A 16,764-nucleotide genomic window follows, 5' to 3' on the forward strand; every position below is an offset into this window, starting at 1 on the left:
AGCCTGACAAAGCGCAAAGGCAGCTGGGGCGACAGAACTGGGTCTGGCTGTCCTCTGAGGATTTAGCAGGATCAGAAAAAGAGGCAGCTGTCCAAGCTTGGAGCAAATTCATCAGCCATAGGACTGGCAGAAGTTGTTTTTTTTTCTCTCTGCTAGAACAACTGAGGTTGGCATACATGTTGCTGAAACAAAGATGAGGCAGTCCGGGAATAGGAGGCCCAAACTACCATGTATTGTGGCCATATTCACCTTTTTGTTTTAACCGTAACAGGCTTCTTTGCCTGCTTCCTTCCAGTAGTTACTGGGCAACTTCTCTGGACCTCCTGCCTGCTGCTTGCAGTGGGGACATCCCTCCCCACGACCTTGTTGCAGGGTTTGCCAAGGGGATGCAGATCTCCCAGGTGCCATGTGCCCACCAGGACCCCCCAGGGCTCACAGGAACCAGGTGGTACCCTGGGTCCATCTGTAGCGAGTGAGGGATTCACCAGGGGTTTGGGAGAAATCATGAAAGTCAGCCCCCTGGACCAAACACAGCCACTCACCTGAAATACCCAATTCCTTCATTTCTCAGTGTTTTGCTGGGCCAGCATAAGTCTGCCAGTTTTCTGAAGCAGTGAGCAGGGAGGATGTAGGATTTTAGCACTGCATATGACGCATCATAGGGCTGACTGCAATGGGCTAACTTGTATTGGGAAGAGAACTGTATAAGCAACAGCTCTGAACCTGAACTGTGCCTCGTTTCAGCAGTCTCAGACCTACCATCGTCTGCCTGGAATTGGCTTCTGGCTGGCTAGAAGGACAGATGGATCAGGACAGATGAATCAAGCCGTGAAGCCTGGATCCAAATCTGGATCCAAATGTCATTAAAACTAGGAGAGGCTCAGGTCAGGGATTTTAAATGGGGCCTTCCAGTGCTCCTTACCCTCCAAAAAACATATTTAAACAGTCATCTCTGGGGCAGACGAGGTCTGCTTATAACAGGGCAGCAAAATCCAGATTAGTATTTGGGAGCAAAGAGGAGACCAGACGAGGCACAGGTTTTCAGTTCCATCTCTGACCAAACTGAAGTTGGCAGAGGACAGAGGGAGAAAGCAGTGAGCGTGACAAATGCTAGAGAAAGAGCAGCAGCTGAGTATATCTGGTCAATACTTTAGCACGAAGGCATGGGAGAGTTCTAGCTGCACAATCAATATCAGCAATAATTATGCAAACAGTGGGAAAGCAGCAAAAGCAAAATCCCTGCATCTGTAGTAGATGTAGTGTTTGTGCAATTTCTTTTCTCTTGGCATCGGCTGTGGTAATTTAAAGATCTGCAGTGGAACAGAGACAAAAAGGAAAACAAAACCCAAGCCACCAGCCACAAAAGAAATGATCAGCAGAGAGGTTGCTGCTACTATGGTCATAAGCTGATGTCTGCTCTGATTTAATTAATCTTGGCAAGTCAGACAGGAGCTGGGCAGGTCCCAAGAGACAGTGTTTTACCCGGAAATCCACTCAACCTAATTTCACGAATGTAGGGCAGTGGAGAGACTTGGAGAGGAGCCTGCACGCTCAGCCATTAGAGCACAGTGTAGGCAAAGGCAGCTGGAAGTACCACCATCCAGCAAAACTGCTGTTTGTGTGCCTGCTTCAGCTTTACAGCAACCAGAGCTGCATATGTTTGAGGCGTTTGCTCCCCAGCAGGGCTCACAGACATGACTCTCACCCTTTCCAGGAAATAAATGGAGTGCTGAGGGGCAGGAGCTCTCAAAGACCCTACTTCAGCAAGGATCTGTAGTTCATTTCCATATTGTTTCTCTTCCATGGGCAAGGCAGTACCCTAGGAGGTACCAGTTGGAGCTGTAGGTATGAAGCATGTCTCTGACACAAGCCCTTCAGCTGGGAAGCAAATGCACTTCAGCCTCTCCCACCATGCAGCTCTATTGCTTAAGCAATTCTGCAATTGCTGCCCAAAAGGTTTCTCAACTTGGCTGCCCCGTCCAGGGTGCTAGACTGAAGTGAGATTGGTGGCAGATCAGCTCACACATGCCTGTCTCTGTGGCAAAATTATCCCATATTATAGGATGATTTGGACTGCAACGTAGATTTTGAAAGACTGAAACAAAAGACAAAGCTGCAAAACAAACTAAAATGTCAAAACTGTGTCTGGGGGGGACCACAGGGCTGGAATAACCAGGAACAGTGCAAGTGATGACTGATGTGCATTAAAACAACTGTGAGAGTGATGACTGCAAGCACAAACTAGGTGGGTTTTGTTGTTGTTCTTGTTTTGTTTGTTGTTGTTTTTTTTAGCTTTTTGACCTAGCCATTCCTGCTTTATCCTTCAGGACAGATTTTATTTTTGGCCCCTCCTCAAGCTTCTTTTGCTTCATATTACAGCTCAGCCTTCCCTCCTGTTCTGTTTCCTCCTCACGTGCACATGTTGTGTCCTCGTTTTGTGAGTTTGGGCCCTTCTTTTTGCTCTGTGGCTGGAATGCTCTAGAACAAATGTGGATGTCTCCACCTTGGCTTGCTAAAGATGTAGGTGTTCCCAGGCTGCAACTCCTCTTGTCCTAAAGTAGGCATCTAAATAGGTCAGGTTAATAGAGTCCTAGAAATGTCATGTTTATTTCCACTAATTAGAAAGGGAGCAGAGGGTGAGAAGATTAGCTGGAGATGTCTCTGTGTAGATATCTGGAGTTAGGTGAGATGTCCATCCACTCCCACTTCAACTTTCCCATTTCATGATCTCATTACGTGCATCTCGGTGCTGTCCCAATCGAGGTCCATCTTAAAAAATAACTCACTGCCTCCTGCTTGTTCTTTCCCTTGCAAGTGGACACAGCAGACTCCGATCTTGCAGGAGGAGATCTCACAGTGCTGGCATGTTCAGAAGGGAGGCAGCTTTAGACAGGTGGAAATTTGGATGAAATGCTTTTGTTCTTCAAGCAGGGGATGGAACATTTTGCCTAAATGCCCTGAATTCTCACCTGCTTTTTTGTCACCTTTTACACCTATTCCAACAAAGTGCAAAGTGAATGTAAAATGCCAAGGCTGTGAAGTTCTGTCTGTATAACTGTATCTGTCCACTACAAACCATCAGGTGCGACAGCCTAGAGTTCGAGGAAGTGGGAAATCAAACTAGTATTGGGTAAAAAGCAATGTAAGAAATATCCTCTCTGCTGTATGGAATCCCCAGGATAGGTATCTACTAATCTCCCCAGGGATACCTTGCCCTCCTTTGCTGGGACACTGAAAACTAGGCTGGAGAAAACCCCAGAAAACATACCGCAGAAATAGCCTGCATCAAACAAACTGGGGAAGGGTGAGTCAGATAAACCACCTCACCTCTTCTTGTGAATCAGAAACTGCTATTAACTGGCCCTGATGTCAGTAGGGTTGTGCTGCGTTGCTCCCATTGCACAGAGAGAATCCTCTTCTTTTCACTGCTGTGGTTTAGCAGTGCCACAGCTTGAACTTCATTATTTGTGCTGAATTTTTTATCCTTTGTGATATTAATTCTTGCTAAAGTTCATTATTGTATAATAACACCAGGTTGCTTCTTTTCCGTCATCCCAAAGATCAATGAAATGCTGCTAAAGCTGCTAGGAAATAAGACATAGCTTAGCAGGGCGTAGCAGTGCACAGGGTATTTCCCCTTATTGCTTCAACACCATGCAAGAAAAAAGAGGGAGAGTGGCTGGCTGAATTTTCTGTGATAATTCCTATTCAAAAAGGTGGACCTCTTGTTTATACTTGGGACATCCACAGTCATGAAAATTTGCTCTAGTTTGCCATGTGTCCAGCATTTGGTTTGTATGATTCCTCTCTGTTGACTTGAATATGTGATGAAGTCACTTTAAATCCTTTCTGCTGCTCCATGACCTCAGAGTCAGTTCAGACTATTTCAGCCATGGCAGAAAACAGTGCAGTCTCTGGGCTGCTTCAACAGAGTCATCTGCCAACCGCTAACTGCTCTCCAGAGGAGGGCAACAGGGGCAGTGAGGCACCCACACACAATTCCTCTGCCAGCCAGGGATCTCTGGGCACCACGGGCACTCCCTGGAAATTAGATCTGCCACTGTGGTGAGCCAACAGGGAACAAAACATGGCAGAAAATTGTGTTTCAACCTGCCTGCTTATCCTAAGAGCAAGAATGTCACGGGAAACATTGTGAGCTACCCCACGTCACCAAGGTTGCCAGCTCCCCCACTTTGAGTGCAAGCAGATTTCCTGCCCATCTCACCAGGAGAATTGACAAGAGCCTACCACTGTAGGAGCTGGACCCTACTTTCAGCTGCTGATGCAACAGGGGCATCTGTGCGTCTCAGCAGTTTGTATGTCTTGGCCAAGGCACTCAGTATCACAGCAGGTATGCAGGACCTCCCAGTGTCTACGCCTGTGCTTGCTGCATTATGGGCCCTTCTGTTGTGCTGTCCTGAGGAGGCTGTGGGGACTGCCGGCTAAAATCTGTGCATATTTTCCGTAGAAAGACACAGAAAGTTTTAAACATAATGAAATATAGCATCAGAGCTTGTGTTCCTGAAGCTGCATTGCCTATCCTTTGTTGCTCTTTCATTCATCTTGCATTTACATGCGGAAAAAACAGAAATTCTGCCTTACTAGGATCTATCAGAGCCTTATAGAAAAGCACGCTTTGCTGCTGGCTAACGGTAGTCTTTTGGCTCAAATTTAGGGGTAGATGGTGATGCATTGGGATTATACTCTCGGCTCCATAATTCAGCGTGTCTCCTGCTATGAATACCTTGGAGAAGAGCAGGATTAAAAGGACTGCCCTCCCTCCCCAGTGGAGTCATTCAGGAAAATTAACAAAACTAGGGCAAGTTGGCCTGCTTTGCCTTCCAACGATACTTGCATCCTATTTTAATCAGTAGCCTATTTTGTCTTTGGTTCATGGCTGTACCACATATAGAAGGAGTCTTTGAGTAGCACCCTGTTTAGCTGTTCAGTATCAAGGGAAAGCAAGTCCACAGATGTTTTTGCTGACAGGGGGTTTGCAGGTACAGGGGCTCAGGCTGTGGTACTGGGCCATGGGGTTGTTCCCACAGACTTCTTCCTTTCGGAAAATCAACAGTCAGAGTTTACTAAGACAAAAAGTATTTGAAGGTCCAGAAACAGAGCCTTTAATGAAGATGATTCAGGATGGGAAGTTGCACACAACTTAAAGGTGATCCATATGGAAATGGTGGATAGGAAGGAATTTAAAAGAAAGGCTAAATGGCTGAGGGGGAGAGGGAAGAGAGAATGCAGCACCTACTGCCAGTGTTGGAAGCCAATACAAGTCTGCCATCTGATGGCATCGAATGGACCAGGCCAAAGTGCATAAATGGTGTCAGTAAGGAAAGGTTCACATCCCAATTCACATTCTCACTAATGCTAAACATGGGTGAGAGGATGCTAATCCTCACAAACTAAGCATTGGCATGTGAACATCCGTATTGTTAAGCTCACAGCATGGGCCATGGTGTAATTTTTGAATACGCCAACTAGCTTTGCCCCAGACAGCTCCCAGACACAGCCACCCTGTTCTGGAGAGTAAGAGAGTTTAGCCATATGGACATGAGCTGTGTGGTGCCAGCTGGCCTCAGGGCCAGAGAGCAGTCCCTGGCCCATTTTATTGGCTGGTGTAACGTAATCTGATAGCCCATCAGAGAAGCCAGGAGCTGTCCGGTTCAAAGGGACCCCACAGTCCTCTGTGAATGACCACCAGAGATACAGTGATGATAAGGAGGTATGTCGACTGCCAGCATTGAGGTATGTGACATACCAATCTTGTGGTCTGTCCCATACCACCCAGCCCTTCAGCACTTGTTTCTTTTCTCTGTTCTTTATCCCAGATCTGGAGTGATGCTGCTTGTTTGGCCTCTCCATGGTCGGGGTGGGGGGGGGAGTCACTGAGGAATGGGGGGAGATGGGGATGGAGCAGACCAGCCGCTACAGTGCACTAAGACCCTTGTGCATTATTCTACCTTACAGCCCTGCAGCCCTGGGTGAACCATCACCTTCACCTGTAAAAAGCAATCTGCATGGTGCACAGACCTTAGCAGGGCTTCTGAAAGAGGCCCAGGAACATGTTAGTGTACCCTGATCTAAAGATGATGAGAGCTGGTCAGCAGGAACTCGGAGACAATTAAATTCGTCCTGCTGCAATGAGAGGGGCGTGGTGTCTCAGGCTGGATGAACCCAGCAGCAAGATCACTCCAGCTTGAGGGGTGCTCCTTTTGTTTACCTTGTCCCTCCCGGCTGCCTTTGCCTTCCCCTCAGTTCTGATCCCCTGTCTAGTTCATTGTTGTGGGATTGCTCCTAGTGTTCATTTTAACTTCTCATGTGAATGGTGTGCCAGAACAAGGTGTCTGATTGACAGGCAGACCCAGCATCCAGTTACACTCATTGCTTTCCCCTGGGGCAGCTCTGCCTTTGAAAGGAGAGCCCAGAAAACTGGAGAGACGTGATAACCTCCCAGTTGAAGGCTCCCGTTCTTGAAGGCTTAGAGACATTTCTCTAGATGTCTATTCAGTGTAAGAGAAGTCTGAGTTACAGGTTATAAAATTTTTCCCTCTGGGTCTTGCAAGCTTCAAGTGCGCGTAGAGTTTTCTTTTCATGACCTCTTTAAGACTCGGCTGGAAGGATCTGTAGGACTAATTAGGGGGCAATAATTCAACAGTGGTTGGCACAGTCATGGGGTTTAGTAAAAAGGTAATACAGGTGTCTGATCTAGCTGGTAAGCCAAGAGCCTAATCAGTGCACCAGATTAAATGAATGACAGTTGCCTGCCACATCATAGAATCATTGAATCATTTAGGTTGGAAAAGACCTTTAAGATCATCAAGTCCAACCATTGAAGTGGGAGCAGCCTTGGTGGGGTCCCCCCTGATTCCAGTGTGACTTGAATGCACAGCCTTCTGATCTGGAGTCAGACATGCTGGCATTGCACCACGAGGCGCACTGTGAGCTAGGCACCTCCTTCCAGTTACACATGCATTTCTGGTGGGGCTGGAGGTGTTTCATGAGAGCTACACACTTGTCTGCAGGGCTGAACCCCGGCACGTTCTTTCCATGCCGCAGAAGTGCCAGGGACTTTGAGACCTGGGTCGCTTTGGGGAGAGAGAAGCCTGAAGCCATGCAGTCCATCATGCGATGGCCGTGTGCACGTGCAGGATGCTGTAGGTCGTGGCTGACTAACCCTGGACCATCTCTTTCCCCACTAGATGCTGTAGAAGAAACCAAACCTACTGAAAGTGCCCAGCAGGAAGAGGTGAAAGAAGAAGAGAGCAAGGCGGACCAAGAAAATGCCTGAACATTAAGAAATGACTCCCCATTGCCCCTCCCTCCCTCCCCCTATCCTCTATCCTTCCTTCCCACCCCAATCTCGATCTCCCCCCTTCCTGCTCACATCTGTGAGCCTGTCGGTCCCTCTCCCATTCCCACTTAAACCCTTTTTCTCTCTGTGTGGCAAACATTTAAAGAAAAAAAAAAAAAAAGCAGGAAAAATCCCAGTCAAACAGTGTGGCTTAAACATTTCTTTGTTTCTTGGTGTTGTTATGGCGAGTTTTTTGGTAATGATGATCCAATCATTTTGGGAAAATTCTTGCACTGTATCAGAGTTCTTTGACCTGGCGCGTGCGTGTGTCTGTCTGCCCACCACGAGCGCGCTCTCTCTCTCTCTCCCCCCTCTCTCTCTTCTCCAAGTGTGTGTGTGTGCAATGTTACGTTCATCCGAGGAGTCCAGACTTACCGAGTGAGTTAAAATGAAAGAGGGGAAAAAAAAAAATCCTTTTCTTCCTTTTTCAATGTGATGGAATGAACGAAAGAAAAAAAAAAACCCAAACCAAACAAACAAATGAACGAAAAATCATACGAAACCCCAGTTTGTTTTCAGAACTAAAACAACAAAAAAAAATGTGCCAATAGCATAATGCTTGGCTCCAGGCTCCTTTTTCAAACTGAACAATAATTATAATAAATGAGAATAATGATCATTAATACCACCGTGTCGCATTTCTATGCTGCCGTACATCCTGCTGGCCTGCGGTCTTTCGTGGGCCACTTCTTGCGTGGCCCCGCTGTGCTCCTTGGCCACCGGTCAGTGACTGACCACACTCCCTGGCACTGCTGAGGGGATTTTTAAGGGAAGCAGGCTTGGATTTCAAGTGAGGCGTTAGCACCGACTAACATAAATACTGAAAGTAGCAAAGTCAGTTTTAGGAAAGAACAACATAAGTGGCCCTCTAGGAAACCTCTAGGCCCTGACTTGGAGAAGCATGGTGACCTTGGAGGGATGAGCCCAGGCAGCCCCGTGGGTCCCAGCAGAGGGACCAGCTTTGGTCCATGCTGAAGGTCCGACCCCTGCCGAGGGCCACACCGAGGGCCGTGAGGGGACAGGCCGTGAGCTCCCCCCAGCAGCAGGGTGATGCTTGCCCCACCGGGCTGGGGTTGGAGAAGTTGTTGAGTAACATAGTGTGTCTGGCCCTCCAAAAATGTTCTGTTTGGCAAAATAAATTGGGCCAATGCATTGAGTAAATAGGCATGTGGGCAGGACAAGGTCCGGTAGCATAAGAGCCAGTCGAGAGCGCTTTGAGAAATAGCTCATTCCTGCTCCCTGGCGAAACCCGGGTTGGTTCACCCAGCTCTAACAAGGGCCAAGGCTTTTAGCTGTCGTTTATGGCCTTCCCCCACAGCCAGCTAAAAGCGTGACGCGGGCTTGGCGCCACGGGCAGAGCACCACCTCGTCAGTCTCCACTACCGCTTTCCACGGGGTGTGGGATTTTCCCTGGTGTGCACCAACCGCACACCCACGAGACCCAGCCTGTCCCAGTGGAGCACTGACAGACGCCCGGCCCTGAGGCTGAATGGCTGTCGGGGTCCACTGCTCTCTTTATGAGCTGCGAGAGTGAACAGTTAAAATGCATTAAGTAATAACTGGGCTTTCATGAAAGCCCAGTTATTGCTCTTTCACTGCCATGATTATTATCATGTGCTTTCCCACCAGCTTCTGCATGGTTTCCTGGCCACATTGGCAATGACAGCCAGTGTACCCTGCAGGATTGCCGTACGATGCTGCAGGGCCACGATTAAATTGGCCTGACCGCAGTAACACCAAAAAGATGGGTCTGCTGACAGACCCAATGTCCCTTGGTGGCTGATGCTTGGAGTGGCAGCCCCGCGGCCTTCAGAGGGCTGGCTGGCCCTCCCTGCCCTACTCCTTTGTTCTCCTCCATCTCTTTGTTGGAAATAGGGAGAAAAGATGAACGGTGTCCCCTCAGAGATGATCGGTTTGAACGTAGACCGCTCACTGGAAGTGCCATCAAAACGCGTCAGGATTCATTTCCATGTGCTTCCTGGTGTTGTGTAGAAATAAGAGAGAGAGAGAGTGGGAGGATTTTTTTTTAAAGAGAGGGAAAGAGAGAGTGGGAGAGAGATTGGACGGAGATTTTTAAAAACAGGGATTAGAGAGATGAGGGGGGGAAAGATTTTCGAGTGGATAGATGGATGATAGGGAGAGAGAGGGGAGTATAGCTAGAGTAAGAAAGATTAGAGTGAAAAAGATGAGAGAGAGACAGGAAGAAATTAGATAATATGGAGCAATAGATGATTGATAGAGATAGTGAAACGTAGCTAGCTGAAGTAGATTAGACAGACTAAATAGGTAGAAAGATGGGCTGACTGACAGATAGGTATTGTGTCATACTTCATAAACGATATATATGCTAATATTCCCATGTCATGATGGGTGGTAAACCCTGAGACACCTTCCAGCCTGACCTCAATTCAGCAGATGTAGCGCGGACATCAGGCATTGCTTGGACCGTATGTCAGGTCTCACCACCCTGCCCGTTTCTGCCGTGGAAGCGGCAGGGGGGTGGATGGTGTTTGGGGAGGGAAAGCGCTCTGACGGACACGGGGGGCCGAGGCGTAGGGAGGAGAGGCGTAGAGTATGTTTGCTGTTCATAGCACGCGAGCTGCCCAGCCCAGCTCGGACGTTGCAGACGCCCCGTGTCTCTAGCACCGAGTTGAGAGAACTGAGGTTCAGTTCTCAGGATTTGTGGGAGAGGTGTTTGGGAGGAGGCAGGAAGGAGAGAGCACGGTTTTTGTTTAGCCTCATCTCCTGTCATGACCATTTACAAGAGTTTTCGTAAGGACTGTCTTGCCTGTTTCTGCAAAGACCACGTGGTCTCCCTGCTCTTCTGACTTCAGACCCCAAACTTTTCATCTTGACTCCACTTTACTATTACTATTTTTAACTTTATAAGGAAAAGAAAACTGCCTCTCGTGTCTTCCTGGACATAGGCCTTCCTCCCTCCTCAAAACCAGAAACATTTTTCTCTCCCCAGGGACGTTTTATCTTTGTATTTCGCATGTTGCCTCCCCCTTGGCTCATGGTTGGGGCATCGCATGTGTTTTGTCACCGTTCGTAAGAACATACTTTGCCATGTTGCTTAGAGAAGAAAGGGTTGGGGTTTGTGTTTTGGTTTTTTCCCCCACAAAGAGAACGGGGTATGTGGTTACCAACTGCAAACCTAAATAATTTAAATACTAATTCCTCTCCCTTGGTTCCAGTTTAAAACTGCTAGCTGTAACCAAGCGATCCTGCCAGAGAGTCAGGGCAAAGAGAGCGTGAGAGAGAGCACACAGACAAACCCTGCCTTGAGCAGGCAGCGGTTTAATGTGTAATACACAAGATTTGTATAGGAAGCTGGGCTGTCTTCAGGGTACAGGAAGAGAGCAGAGCAAAGCATTTGGATTTCCTTGAGTTGCCTCTTCAGTCAGATTTTAAAAGGCTAAAAGGAAACAGTATAAAGGAGGTAGCATGGGATGGAAACTGGAAGGAGAACAGGGGTATTTGAGGAACAATTTTTCTAGCAGGATATCAAATGAGCTGAGAGCAGCACAAGAGGCAGGAGGTCCCAGAAGTAAAGAGTGGAGCAAAGAGTATCCAGCAGAGTAGTTGGAGCTTTTCTACTACTCCTGATGCAACAACCGACACGAACTCCCCAGGGAGTATATATCTAATCCTCTCTCCCTGAAGAGGATATAGCTTTGCCTGGAGGTGTCTGTGGTTGTGACTTTATATATGGAGAGGGAAGGGCATGTCAGAATGTCTCATACTGGGAATATGGTGCCTGACCTCACGTACAGTGCTATGGAAATTCAGAGTCCAAGAGGGGCTTTTTCCATGCCTCTGTAGTAAGATACGCTAGTGATCCACATCTATACTGAATGCTCGTACCAGCTGTAGGCCAGCTCTTGACATTTCACCTCATCTAGACTAAGCCTTGGAAAAGTATAAAAAATCCCAACCTAGCACCCCCCGTCAATGCAGTAGATCATTTGCATGAATTTGGTCTGCTTTGCAACGCTTGTGGCAGCCACAGACTGCCTGCATTGATAGCATACAACAACCCACAACCCTTGCAATAGTTGCATCAGCCAAGAAGCTCCACCGTGAGCCACATTCCAAAGGGAGGGGAAGGGCATCCTGCTGAGATCCCTTCAGACCCAGTGTTTTCCAACCCCAAACCCTAATGCAGCCCCATGAGAGGCCTTAGCTAGAAGGAACTCACCTATGGTGACAACGTAAACACCATCGCCTGGGGAACGTGTTACTCTAAATGAAAGAAATGGCCATGACTGGAGGAGAGGGGTTTAGAAAGAAAGGAAAGAAGAAAAAAAGAAAGAGGGAGTTCATACCAAACTCCCCACGGGAGTTCTTTCTTTTTTTCTGCAGTCTCTGAATGGCAAACTAGCACGTGAGGCTTTTTGTACTGAAGGTCTGGTGTTTGTCACAGGTGTCTTAGGAAGAAAACAGCGCGGCTGTGGTTTGCAGAGGTGGAGGGAAGGGTCTGAATGAATGTTTTTGTGGCCCCTCTTGGCTAAGAAGTCCGTTCGGTGGTCACCTGCAGCTCAGCTATGTGGGGGGTGGGGGCGGGGGTCCTCTTCCAGGCCTGTGCTCAGAGTCCCTGCTTTTCCACATTGCCACATTAGCACTTTCACTGGATATTTAGAGCACCTCAGGACTGGTTCTCCTCTCGCTCACACCGGGGTAACTCAGGAGTCGCTCCACTGGAACCAGTGGTGTTAATCTGGTGTGAAAATAATGCGAGAGGAGGATTCAACTCCTCGGGGGGGGATTTTCCAGGTCCCCGAGGGGGAAAAAAAAATCAATGGGAGTTACATGTCTAACTGCCACTTGTGCCTGTGAAAGTCTGCCCCTTATCTACCCATATGTATACAGGGTACAGTTTTCAGAACAACCTAAGTGACGTGGGCACTTGAGAGCACACATTTCACTGGCTTTCAAAGAGACGTAAGCTCCTAAGGCCCAGATGCTGAAGGATGTCCAAACTCCTCTCTGCAGCGAATTTGGCGTCTCAGGCCTAAAATTCTCCAGTCATTTTCCAAAATGGAACTGAAGATCATGAGTCATTTAGGTGGTCCTGAAAGCACTACCCTCTATCCATTTTTCAGGGTGTTGATCTCAGGTCATGTGCGAGCCTGCATTCTTACCTACAATGCTTTATTACTACATTCCTCTGTTGAGCAATACTTGGAAGAAGAGGTGAAGGTTGAGATTTGCAGAACAGGCTAGTGACCCCAGTGGCTCACGTCTGGAGTGCCCAACTTGAGAGACACCTCGCTGGGGCCCAATCCACAGGTCCCCTGTATACTCTGAACATCAAGATTCATGTATTACACACCCAGAACCACTGGTCACTTCCAAAAAAAAATCCCAGCCTGAGACCTAGACTACTCTCACAAAAGAAAATCCTAGGTGAACTGTTCATCCAATAGCTTGGTTTTTCTGCTCATGCCTGTTCCCAATGAACGAAACACATCCCTGTGCATCACCTAAGCCCTATTTTGAGGAGTTACACTGGCATACAGCTGAAGTAACACAGTAGTAAATCGGGGCCTGAAGAAGGCGGCTACAGCCTAGAGAGTATCAAGAACTGTGACGTGTCTGGAAGCTAATAAGAGCAGAACTTGACAATTAGAGCGGCCCATTTCCGATGCTCTTGTGTGAGGATCTGGAAAGAGTCTCTCACTCATTGTACTTGTGCATTATGAATGTGTCCATCTGCAGAGATCTAATGTACACATATGTCCTGAATATTGTCCTAAGGTTGCAAGCTTCAAAAATGAGCAGAAAACATTCCCGAGAAGTGAGAATAATACAGATGTCTGTATTTGAAAAATTGGTTCAAATAAAGTCTCTCACTTATAGATAAGTGTAGTTGTGTGCAATTATTTGCTCCTGGAATAGAAGTATCTCCCTTGTGTAGGATTTCAATGCTTTTATGAAAAATCTCATTCCATTCTCCCTTGACCTTCTCAGTCAAGTCCTATTACTGTGGAAAGAAATACTTTCTACTTATTCTGTCTGGGTAAAAAGCTATGTTAAAATGAAAGGGTGAAGTAAAAGGCCTGGTACATTTTTACTGTTGTTAAATATCTATTGAGGTAGAAGATACGGGCCTGATGCAAGATGTGGTCTCCCCGTGCAAAAGTACTAGGTATTTATGAAACAGAAATCGCCACAGATGCTCTCGATCCAGGAAAGGCTAGTGTGTGGCTGTCTAGACACTGCCTGAAACCAGGGTGAACCGAGGAAAGCTGTGCTTCGGCACCACGTATCTGCAAAATGTCCACGGCAAAATGCTGGGCCTGGGATGTTCCAAGCAAGGGACACTGCTTGGGTGTAGAAATGGTGGTGTGGGTCACCATTTAGTAAAGCACTCAGCACATTTAAGGACAAGTGAGTGCAAAATGGAGTAAATTTTTTTAGACAATTAGGCAACCTTGTGCAAATGTATCTAAAGGTATCAAATTCCTTGTTGGATTTAAAGCCTCAGTAGTTCACTGGGAAACTCCAGAAGTTTTTGAGATAAGAACATATATTTCAGCACCTAAGAAGTCCCACCAAGTTGTTCCCCTCAGTATCAACTTTGTGCCAAGGGCAATGAAATATGAACAGAGCAGCAATTGCTGCCCAAGCTGTGCTAGGCTGCTGACTTAATGCTGTGCTGTATCTGTCAGCAACTCAAGAGCAGAGCTGAAATCAAGCATTTTTATCACATCTATTCATCCCAGGAAGCTTTGCAACCACTGTTTAGAAATCACTTGCAACTCATCTCTGAAATACAGCAGCTGGCTTAGCAAGGGCCCAGGAAAATTCCTGATGAGGCTTCAAGGAGCTGCCTGAGAAACAGAGCAGACCTCGGCACCTCACGTGGATTCTGGACAAAGTGCCAATTTACAAATGAAAATGACACAATTAGATGTCTGTATTCTTGCATGTAATCATCAGTTGCCCTGTGGCTTCTCCAAAAAAGGCGTGGACTCCAGCTTGTGTGCAAACAAATATTTAGCATTCAAAATCAAGTGGTTTCAATTAGCTGAATTGCTAGATTGCAGGGCTCAACCCTGGCAGATTGGCTTTGCTTCAGTGGGGCAAAACACCTGTAAAGGGGCAGCCAAGGACCTCCCTCCAAGTAAATGGTTGTCTTGGGGTAGCAAGGCTGCCTTGCACTCTTTTATCTTCTGCACAGCAGAGGGGGGGCAGGAGGCTGAACGGTTGTCCCACGGCAGATGTGTCAGCTGAAACACTCAGCCTAACGTAAGTCTCCGCCAGAGACTTTCTAACCGGGCACACAAAGCTCGTTGTGGGTGATTTCCAGTGTTATGCTCTTGCCACTGTGAGCTGGAAATAAACTTTCTGCCTGAATTGTACAAAATGACCCGTGACTCACCTTGGGTGTTCGCCCCCCATTGCCTCTCTGCCCAGGTGAACTGCCTTCAGATTGCTGCTTACATTCATGGACTGCACCGACAGCCTTTCCCTAGCTTCTGTGAGACGTGAGTGAGTGATGTGTTTCCAATTCCCATGGTGGTCCTCTGGCTTAGCCCACACTAGGCTGGGGGAGACCTCCTCTTCTTGGGAAAACCGCAATAGGAGCTTCACGTTTTCCTGGTTTTTGGCAATGCCAGCAGCTTCACGGCAAACTTGCCACCTTCATTGCCCTACTGAGGTCACCGGCAAAAGACCAATGTTTCTCATACAATCTCTCAAATTTCTAAGTCTGCCATCCCTTATCCAGCAGGCAGCATGAACTACCCTGTAATAGACATTTACAGTCTCCTAATCTGTTACACTTTGCCCTGTTTTACCATTGTATGTGGAGCTGGCATCCAGACTGACAGGGGCTGCTGCCCTCTGAAGATGAGCAGAAAAAGCCAGACAAAGGAAATTACGCACTTCTGTACCTAAGATCACTTTTGTTTATTAAAAATGAAATTATTTTTCTCCATGTAGAGCCACTTTTGTTTATTAAAGAGGAAATAATTTTCATTTAGCTTGGCATGGAATGGTGAACATGAATAATAAGAAAGGCAAGGAAGTAAAAGCCCAGTTCTCTCAGAGGACCACCACTGACTCTCTAGCTGAGAGGCAGGGTTTGCAGAGAGATGGTAGCTTGTACGAGACAGACTGCCATAGCTGCAGAAACAGGCTTGGGGTGCTTCAGCCTGTGTAAATACACCAGCCTACAACCCAAACTACAATCTGGGTACAGGTAGAAAGGCACTGCTTCGTGCTTAATTTAATTATGGTAGTTGATTAAGCAAGTTACAAATAAAATGTAACTAGCACTTTGGGAGCAATGGGTGGATGCTAAGCCCAGAGAGAGATAAGACTCATTATCTGTGGTGGGAGAGAGGAAGGGTGGTGCAGGTCATCACTGGCTGGATAACAAGGAAGGGTTAATTGGGGTGAACTGAAAACTGCTGGTGAGGTCTCTGCTGAGCCCACGATTATGCTTTTTTTTGTCTTGAGACAGTCATCTTCTGAAGGATTTTGTGGCCATCCTCAGGACCCTGACCCAGAGAAGGAAAAACAGTTTCTCTCTTTGAAGGAGAGGTCTAATGAAGAAGGTTCAGTTTTCCCCCTCTACACCCGGTGTGCCCATCCTTGGCCATTTGTCTACTCACAGTCAGTCAGTCTGTGGTTTAAGTTTCAATGAGCCTCATTCAACTCCTGTCTGTGCAGCAGCTCACATTTAAGTGCAGGGACGATTTCACTGTGGGTGCTGTGGGGCAGTCTTCTTCCTCGTGTTTTCCCAGGGCCTGAGGCTTTCCTTCTTGGGTGTCTCATTTTGAGGCAGACCTGAGTAATTTAGGAACAACACAGCAAAAGCTAAGAAACTGCCAGATTTAACAGTGGCCTAATGGGGTGCTGGTGTCTAACAGGGGAGACACTGAATGTGGAGCTTTGGATGTGGAGGACCAATGTTCCTGGAAGCCATGGAGAAGAAATTAATGAGGAGCAGCCCTGTGAGTGATGACGGGTCACCTTTTCTAGAAGCCACTTAAAGACCAAAAGGCAATTCCTGGTTGAATGCCAGCACCCGGCAAAGGGGTGAGCTGTTTCTGAGCACTGGGACTTCAGCTTCCTGACCCCACCGCTTCTCAGCAGCAGAGAGGAGACCTACAGCCATGGGTTGCCACCCCCAGGCTCCTCTCCACTCATGACAGCCAAGCCCAGTGCCAGACACCCCACGGGGCATGTTTGGAAGCCAGTGCTGGAAGAGCAGAGTGCATTGCAGGGTGCACAGGCTTAGAAGACCTCACACACTGACTGGTCCCTAGGAAAAAGTCGAAGACCCCAGGGGCATCGCCGCCCTGTTTCACGTCCAAGGGGAAGGCGAGGAAGGCTCACTCGCCGCCGTGGAGCACCGGTGCGTGGGCTGTGGCGGGGGGCTGGTGGCGGGT

At 47.7% G+C, this 16,764-nt stretch overlaps 1 protein-coding gene across 1 annotated transcript in view; it reads left to right on the forward strand.

Moving 5' to 3' along the window:
• The window catches only part of GAP43 (growth associated protein 43), a 57,117-nt gene extending 49,134 nt beyond the window's left edge, over positions 1–7,983 (forward strand). The window contains exon 3 of the mRNA XM_009274376.2: positions 7,209–7,983. Coding sequence (XP_009272651.1) covers positions 7,209–7,297 — 89 coding nt within the window. The 3' untranslated portion in view covers positions 7,298–7,983. The remainder of the gene's footprint in view (positions 1–7,208) is intronic.
• Positions 7,984–16,764: the final 8,781 nt, after the last annotated feature.

The sequence above is a fragment of the Aptenodytes forsteri genome, unplaced genomic scaffold (genome assembly GCF_000699145.1).
Source record: "Aptenodytes forsteri isolate BGI_AS27 unplaced genomic scaffold, ASM69914v1 Scaffold379, whole genome shotgun sequence".
NCBI classification, from domain to species: Eukaryota; Metazoa; Chordata; class Aves; order Sphenisciformes; family Spheniscidae; genus Aptenodytes; species Aptenodytes forsteri.